General features: G+C 42.7%; 1 protein-coding gene across 1 annotated transcript; it reads left to right on the plus strand.

Moving 5' to 3' along the window:
* LOC118398436 (alpha-1,6-mannosyl-glycoprotein 2-beta-N-acetylglucosaminyltransferase-like) lies at positions 1-9,043 on the plus strand. Its single transcript, XM_035793759.2, has 3 exons — positions 1-204; positions 4,082-4,373; positions 4,721-9,043. The coding sequence occupies exons 2-3, from the start codon at positions 4,347-4,349 to the stop codon at positions 6,098-6,100; spliced, it is 1,407 nt and encodes a 468-aa protein (XP_035649652.1). The 5' UTR covers positions 1-204; positions 4,082-4,346; the 3' UTR covers positions 6,101-9,043.
* Positions 9,044-9,430: the final 387 nt, after the last annotated feature.

A 9,430-nucleotide genomic window follows, 5' to 3' on the forward strand; every position in this document is an offset into this window, starting at 1 on the left:
CCGGAGTAATGCATTGTGGGAGCCAGAGGTAGGCAGTGGTTTGGTATTTTGTGCCAGCGTTAGCTAGCTAGCCGGTTAATGTGGTAATTTTGATCAGAAATTGGGAGCAGGGGAGGAGAGAAGTGATGGAGGAGAATGAATATATCATGTCATCGCACTGTTAATTCCGTCTGAGAACGCTGCATAATACGACTACCATTTTAGGTAAATATAAAAATGCAGTTTTTCCACGATTGAAGCTTGTTGCGACAGTCTGTTTTGGTCATGAATTGAGGCGCAACTGGAGTGCGTGTTTGTAAATATGATACGCTCGCCCCAGTTAGCTTTTACGAGACTAATTTATATTGCCACCTAGCTACCGTAACACTTGGTAAACAATGTAAGCTACCAAATATAGCTTTCTGGTAGTTGTGTATGATGCAGACCTACACCGCATAAGTTTCGAGCGAAATGGGGTTGGTGGTTTGACGTAAATGTCCCTGCGCGCCAGTTCTTGGCTACCAAGACGATAGCTAGAAGGAAGATAGCATAATTTGCATGAACTAGATTTGGTTAGATAACCCATATATCCCGCAACGGATGCCATGGGAAGGAGGTGTTAAACGACAGATTTTTTTTTATTTTTAATTAACATTTAGCAACATGCGGTTCTAGTTTTGAAACGATAGGTGGTGGTTAGCTTAGCTCTACAGCTTGTTGACTGTTGACAGATAAATTATTATTTATTTTTTTACGGTGTACATTACACGCCTGTCATGCTGACTTACTAGTGAACGTCAGCCTGACAAGCGTGTAATGTACACCGCAACAAAAAAAAACGAATATCGTTGATCTCTTTTAGGCAAGGTAGTCTGTGATCCAGTGCAAACGCTCTTGATTTGTGTATTGATTGTGACAGTCAGTGCCTCTGGGCAGTACAAATCAGCGAGGGCAACTCAGAAAGAAACGATGCTGAGAAAATGAGAATGGAGAACTAATCATAGAATGTTGAAGTGGAGCTCGGGATGATATGGGAAGGCTCCTATGTCTAAATTAAGATTATAGCTAAATCATGATGACTGGCAGATACTTTGTGAAGATAATTTATGATCCCTAAACGACAATCATTTATCCTACAGATTGAGATGTACAGTGCATTCGGGAAGTATTCAGACCCTGGACTTTTTCCAAATTTTGCCTTATTTGAATCAATTTTACAATGTTTTTCCTCAATCTGCACACAATACCCCACAATGACAAAGGGAAAACAGTTTTTTTTTGAATTTTTTGCAAATGTATAAAAAACAAAAACACCTTAAGAGCCTTGGTCAGGGAGGTAACCAAGAACCCGATGGTCACTCTAATATACAGTGCCTTGCGAAAGTATTCGGCCCCCTTGAACTTTTCGACCTTTTGCCACATTTCAGGCTTCAAACATAAAGATATAAAACTGTATTTTTTTGTGAAGAATCAACAACAAGTGGGACACAATCATGAAGTGGAACGACATTTATTGGATATTTCAAACTTTTCAAACAAATCTAAAACGGAAAAATTGGGCGTGCAGAATTATTCAGCCCCCTTAAATTAATACTTTGTAGCGCCACCTTTTGCTGTGATTACAGCTGTAAGTCGCTTGGGGTATGTCTCTATCAGTTTTGCACATCGAGAGACTGAAATTTTTTTTTCCCATTCCTCCTTGCAAAACAGCTCGAGCTCAGTGAGTTTGTATGGAGAGCATTTGTGAACAGCAGTTTTCAGTTCTTTCCACAGATTCTCGATTGGATTCAGGTCTGAACTTTGACTTGGCCATTCTAACACCTGGATATGTTTATTTTTGAACCATTCCATTGTAGATTTTGCTTTATGTTTTGGATCATTGTCTTGTTGGAAGACAAATCTCCATCCCAGTCTCAGGTCTTTTGCAGACTCCATCAGGTTTTCTTCCAGAATGGTCCTGTATTTGGCTCCATCCATCTTCCCATCAATTTTAACCATCTTCCCTGTCCCTGCTGAAGAAAAGCAGGCCCAAACCACGATGCTGTCACCACCATGTTTGACAGTGGGGATAGTGTGTTCAGGGTGATGAGCTGTGTTGCTTTTACGCCAAACATAACGTTTTGCATTGTTGCCAAAAAGTTACATTTTGGTTTCATCTGACCAGAGCACCTTCTTCCACATGTTTGGTGTGTCTCCCAGGTGGCTTGTGGCAAACTTTAAATGACACTTTTTATAGATATCTTTAAGAAATGGCTTTCTCCTTGCCACTCTTCCATAAAGGCCAGATTTGTGCAATATACGACTGATTGTTGTCCTATGGACAGAGTCTCCCACCTCAGCTGTAGATCTCTGCAGTTCATCCAGAGTGATCATGGGCCTCTTGGCTGCATCTCTGATCAGTCTTCTCCTTGTATGAGCTGAAAGTTTATAGGGACGACCAGGTCTTGGTAGATTTGCAGTGGTCTGATACTCCTTCCATTTCAATATTATCGCTTGCACAGTGCTCCTTGGGATGTTTAAAGCTTGGGAAATCTTTTTGTATCCAAATCCGGCTTTAAACTTCTTCACAACAGTATCTCGGACCTGCCTGGTGTGTTCCTTGTTCTTCATGATGCTCTCTGCGCTTTTAACGGACCTCTGAGACTATCACAGTGCAGGTGCATTTATACGGAGACTTGATTACACACAGGGGGATTGTATTTATCACCATTGGTCATTTAGGTCAACATTGGATCATTCAGAGATCCTCACTGAACTTCTGGAGAGAGTTTTCTGCACTGAAAGTAAAGGGGCTGAATAATTTTGCACGCCCAATTTTTCAGTTTTTGATTTGTTAAAAAAAGTTAGAAATATCGTTCCAGTTCATGATTGTGTCCCACTTGTTGTTGATTCTTCACAAAAAAATACAGTTTTATATCTTTATGTTTGAAGCCTGAAATGTGGCAAAAGGTCTCAAAGTTCAAGGGGGCCGTATACTTTCGCAAGGCACTGAAGCTCTGTGGAGATGGGAGAACCTTCCACAAAGACAACCATCTCTGCAGCTCTCTGGCCAATCAGGCCTTAATGGTAGAGTGGCCAGACGGAAGCCACTCCTCAGTAAAAGGAGGCTGCACATAACCGCTCGCTTGGAGTTAACCAAAAGGCACCTAAAGGACTATCCGACCATGAGAAAATATTCTCTGATTGCCAAGTGTCTGGAGGAAACCAGTCATCCTCACGGTGAAGCATAATGGTGGCAGCGTCATGCTGTGGGGATGTTTTTCAGCGGCAGGGTCTGGGAGACTAGTCAGTATCGAGGAAAATATAAACGGAGCAAAGAACAGAGAGGTCCTTGATGAATACCTGCTCCAGAGCGCTCAGGACCGCAGACTGGGTGTGAAGGTTTTACCTTCCAACAGGACAATAACCTTAAGCACACACCCAAGACAACGCAGGAGTGGCTTCGGGATAGGTCTCTGAATGTTCTTGAGTGGCCCAACCAGAACCTGGACCAGAACCTGATTGAACATCTCTGGAGAGACCTGAAAATTGCTGTGCAGCAACACTCCCCATCCAACCTGACAGAGCTTGAGAGGATCTGCAGAGAAGAATGGGAGAAACTCCCCAACTACAGGTGTGCCAAGCTTGTAGCGTCATACCCAAGAAGACACGAGGCTGTAATCGCTGCCAAAGGTGCTTCAAAAAAGTACTGATTAAAGGGTCTGAATACTTATGTAAATGTGATATTTAAAAACAAAACAAAAGAATGTCATTATGTTGTATTGTGTGTAGAATAATTAGATTTTTTTTAATGAATTTTAGAATAAGACTGTAACTTAACAAAATATGGAAAAGGTCAACGGGTCTGAATACTTTCTGAATGCTTTTGTGGAATATTTTCTGTCAGTGTGTTGTCTGTGATGCGGTTTGCAGATGGTTGTCTAATCTTTTGTCATAAAACAAATTGTTTTGTTCACCTGAAAAGATCTATGTACTCCAATAAAACAGCTGTGTTTTATTATTGACATGATGTATGTGGGTTGCATTTAGTAAAGGAAGCTGGTTTAGTACACACAATAAAAAATACTACAATTACTTTCATTATTTTCTCTATGTCTTCCAGTGGGTTCCATGCACACCCCTTACCTGCAGCCTCTTAGCGACCAACATGCCTTATGGAACTCTCCCCTGGCATCACTGATATTTGACAATTCCAAAAGTTAGCTCTAGCAACCAGCAACAGGCGCTAGCAACAAACACAATTTGTTGTTTTCCAAGCCTGCCTGCCTCCCTGCCTGGCTGCCAAACACAGCAGTACCATTTGAAATTGCAAACCTGTGTTTCTCAACGATCAACTCCTCGCCCTGACCAAGGGGAGACAGCCTATCATGAGATTCAGAATCTACAAGAGGAAGGTACAATACACAACGAGTCCCAAGTCATGTGTATGTGCTGCATGTTTCTGTACTGGGCATGTTTAAAATGGCACAAACAAAACACATTATTCGAAAAAACAGTCATAGACAATCTTATTGTGACGTATTTAGTTCAGCTGAAGAAACAGGACCTACTGGATCAGTTGAATAAGATATTAACTCATGTACACTCATATGAACTCTGTTACATAGAGTAAGTTTATCTTCAAAAAAGAAAATAGAAACAACAATGCAATTGGCAACAATAGTAAAATAACGCCAAAAGAGGGAAGGATAGAGTCCAAAACCGGGCATGGGACATGATTTGATTTGTATCTTATGTCCAGGTGGTGATACTGACGCTGGTGGTGGTGGTGTGTGGCTTAGCCTTCTGGACCAGTGGGAAGCAGAAGAAGAGCAGTGGAGTCGTGGTCCCCAAAGAGGCTGATGGGCTGAGGAGAAGCAGCAGTAGTCAGGTGCATCCACAGCCACAGGCCACACCTGCAGTCAGTCGGATACCCATCGTACCACCAATCGCACCTGTAGCACCTGCCAACGATACGCAGCTGGAGAATCACTCCGAAAAACAACTGGAGAAGGAGAAAACGGTTAAACCGGATGTGGACAACACTACCCTCGTCTACCGTGCCATCGTGTTCCAGCTCAACTTTGACCAAACGGTGAGGCACGAGGAGAGGTTCAGAGCAGTGAGGAAGAAGGATGATCTGGTGGTGGTGGTACAGGTACACAACAGACCTGACTACCTGAGGCTGCTGGTAGAGAGTCTGAGGAAGGCCCGGGGTGTGGAGAGCATCCTGCTCATCTTCAGCCATGACTTCTGGTCCCCCGAGCTCAACCAAGTGGTGGCCTCGGTTGACTTCTGCCAGGTCCTCCAGATCTTCTTCCCCTTCAGCATCCAGCTGTACCCCCAGGAGTTCCCTGGCCACGACCCCAGGGACTGCCCCAGAGACATTTCCAAAATGGACGCCTTAAAGCTGGGTTGCATCAATGCAGAGTACCCTGACTCATTCGGCCACTACCGCGAGGCCAAGTTCTCCCAGACCAAGCACCACTGGTGGTGGAAGCTGCACTTTGTGTGGGACAGGGTCCGGGCGCTGAAGGACCACCGGGGCTTGGTGCTACTTATAGAGGAGGACCACTTCCTCTCCCCGGACTTCCTCCACCTCCTCAAGCTGATGTCGATCCTAAAGAGGGAGAATTGCCCAGACTGTGACATCCTGTCTCTGGGGAGCTATAGCCACATCAGCTACGCTAGCAAATCCAACAAGGTGGAGGTGAAAGCCTGGAAGTCCACCGAGCACAACATGGGCATGGCTCTGAGCAGGGAGACCTACCAGAAGCTCCTCCAATGCACTGATTTCTTCTGCACCTACGACGACTACAACTGGGATTGGTCCTTGCAGCACCTGACCGTGACCTGTTTGCCCTCCTACTGGAAGGTCATGGTGAGCGAGGCGCCCCGTGTCTTCCATGCCGGGGACTGCGGAATGCACCACAAGAGGTCTGTGTGCATGCCGTCCAGCCAAAAGTCCAAGATAGAGAACATCCTTCAGAGTAGCAGCAATCAGCTGTTCCCCAAGAACTTGCTGATCACTAAGAGACTGCCAGCTAATGGGGCAGGGGGGGTGGCGCCCCATGTGAAGAACGGGGGCTGGGGGGACATTAGGGACCATGAACTCTGCAAGAGCTACCTTCGATTACAGTGACCTTATTATCATTATTATATTGTTACTCTTCTCTTTTTTTGCATCCTGACTAAGAAAAAGAAAGCCTTTTAAAAATTATCTTTATGGACTATTTCTTCATATTGCCTGTTTTATCGGACTGTTCCAAATAAAAAAGTATGTTGGGTTTGGAATTTTCTCTATCCAAGGCATTGATTTAGAGTATACAGTATACACTCTGAAATACCCTCAGTATGTAATCTGATAAAATTACTGTGGTGCCTTTTTTCCCATACATAATTGTTCAAGTGTTTCATTATTTGCATTCATAATAGCTTTTAATAGCAAGAATGCCATTGTTTTTTTTTTAGCTAAAATTAAACTGGATATGTGGAGCATCTGTGTAAAGGGAGTAAATTGTGACCAAAATGAGAGCCTGCGGGGATAGTCAAATCTAGTGAATTAGTGGACTGCTATCCCAGTCTGCATGCATAATTAATTTTAAAGTTATTTATATGTCAGAGATTTGCTGAGATCAAAGCAGGTCCTCAGAGACACCTTGTCCCATTTACATGAGCTTCCATTTAACTTATATTCTCAATAGATTTAACAGAATGTCCTTCCTACCAGAGTATTAAGAGAGGTGCCAATAGGAATGTTGATCAGATTAATATCACACCATTAAGTTAACAATGAAATCGCAGTGCTTAAAAATCTAAGTTGCCAAGGTACTAAACCTCTCAATTTGCCACTTAATCTGATGTCACTCAAGGATGCACCTTTAGTCAAAGGAAGGTCATTAGATCCCTCCATGACCATTTCCCTGCTCTCTGCTTCAATCTTAATTATGCTCATGGGGAGAATATATATTTTACCTCAATATTTTCTTCAAGAATTGGTTATTTAAATTCATGGACTCCCAGACAACATTCACAGCATTGAAATTAATTATAAATTGCTGGTGCAGTAGCAGAGTACATTTACATGTGAGGTTCTTAGGATGCAACTCTTTATTGACAGTTTCCACGTGGCCAAGCTAACTTGGTGGCTTCTCTGAGGCTGCATTGATTTTCTTTCCCAACCACCTAAAGCAATGGTTAAAATCCAGGCCTGCCCGACTGAGCAGTGTTTACAAAACCTATCTAGGATAACTGCAGATATCAGGCCAACTCAGTTCCTTATCTCCATAGGTGTAAATCTACTAGTCTAAGAAAATACATTGAGTATATAAAACATAGTTCTTTCCATGACAGACCAGGGGTACTCAAGTACAATTTGAGAAGGTCTGGTAACACACATTTCCTAGGTGGCAAAGGTCCGGATAGATAATGTAATTTATCGGCGTAGTAACAAAGCCCCCCTCGCAACCCATGCGACCCCAAACTGTTCACACCCATCTTGTTATCGGAGAGAAAATGTTGCCGTTTTAAAGCTAATTTCCCGCAATTCTACACATTTTGCATAGGGGAGAGATTTGTTTTGCTGTTTTAAAGCTACTTTCCTGCAGTTCTATGCATTCTTCCATGTCTTATGTGTGTTTATATGGAACCAGGGGTCTTACTGACCCTGTTCTGGATCCGGTCTGAGGTCCGCCAGTTGAGTATGGGGGACATACAGTGCATTCTGAAAGTATTCAGACCCCCTTGACTTTTTCCACATTTTGTTATGTTACAGCCTTATTTTAAAATGGATGAAATAGTTTCCCCCCCTCATCTGTACACAATACCCCATAATGACAAAGCAACAACAGGTTTTTAGACATTTTTGCAAATGTATTAAAAATATAAACTGATATCATAGTTACATAACTATTTAGACCATTTAGTAAGTACTATGTTGAAGCACCTTTGGCAACGATTACAGTATGCTTGGGTATGATGCTATAGGCTTGGCACAGCTGTATTTATAGAGTTTCTCCCATTCTTCTCTGAAGATTCTCTCAAGCTCTGTCAGGTTGGATGGGGAGCATCGCTGCACAGCTATTTTCAGGTCTCTCCAGAGATGTTCAATCGGGTTCAAGTCTTGGCTCTAGCTGGGCCACTCAAGGACATTGAAAGACTTGTCCCTTAGCCACACCTGCATTGTCTTGGCTGTGTGCTTAGGGTCGTCGTCCTGTTGGAAGGGGAACCTTCGCCCCACTCTGAGGTCCTGAGCACTGTGAAGCTTGGCATTCAGGCCAAAGAGTTCAATCTTTGTTTCATCAGACCAGGGAGTCTTTTATGTACCTTTTGGCAAACTCCAAGCAGGATGTCATGTGCCTTTTACTGAGGAGTGGCTTCCGTCTGGCCACTCTACCATAAAGTCCTGATTGGTGGAGTGCTGCAGAGATGGTTGTCCTCGAAGGTTCTCCCATCTCCACAGAGGAACTCTGGAGCTCTGTCAGAGTTACCCACGGGTTCTTGGTCACCTCCCTGACCAAGGCTCTTCTCTCCGAATTGCTCAGTTTGGCTGGGTGGCCAGCTCTAAGAAGAGTCTTGTTGGTTCCAGACTTCTTGTATTTAAGAATGATGGAGGCCTCTGTGATCTTGAGGACCTTCAATGCTGCAGATGTTTTCTTTGTACCATTTCTGAGATCTGTGCCTTGGACACTCATGTCTCGGAGCCCTACGGACAATTCCTTCGACCTTGGGGTTTGGTTTTTGCTCTGACATTCACTGTCAACTGTGGGACCGTATATAGACAGGTGTGTGCCTTTCTAAATCATGTCCAATCAATTGTATTTACCACATAAACATCTCGAAGATGATCAATGGAAACAGGATGCTCCTGAGCTCGATTTCGAGTCTCATAGCAAAGGATCTGAAAACTTATGTAAATAATATTGTTTTTTCTAAACAAATACCTTATTTATTTAAACCTGTTTTCACTTTGTCATTATGGGGTATTGTTTGTAGATTGATGCAGAAAAACATTAATTTAATCCATTTTATAATAAGGCTGTAACGTACCAAAATGTGAAAAAAGTCAAGGTTTTTGAATACTTTCCGAATGCGAAGTCTTTTTTTTTGGTGTCTGTACTTTGCTATTTATATTTTTGACGACATTTACATCACTACATTCCTAAAGAAAATCATTTACTGAATACTCCATACATTTTCACTGACACCCAAAGTACTAGTTACCAATTGAATGCTTAGCAGGCCAGGAAAATGGTCCAATTCACTCACTTATCAAGAGAACATCCCAGGTCATCTCCACTGCTTCTGATCTGGCGGACTCACTACACACAAGTGCTTCGTTTGTAAATGAAGTCTGGATGTTGGAGTGTGCCCCTGGCTATCCCTACATTTGAAATTATTTATACTATTTTTACTTTTGATACTGAAGTATTGTTTAGTAATTACATTTACTTTTGATAGTTAAGTATATTTA

Source organism: Oncorhynchus keta, chromosome 19 (genome assembly GCF_023373465.1).
Source record: "Oncorhynchus keta strain PuntledgeMale-10-30-2019 chromosome 19, Oket_V2, whole genome shotgun sequence".
Classification (NCBI taxonomy): Eukaryota; Metazoa; Chordata; class Actinopteri; order Salmoniformes; family Salmonidae; genus Oncorhynchus; species Oncorhynchus keta.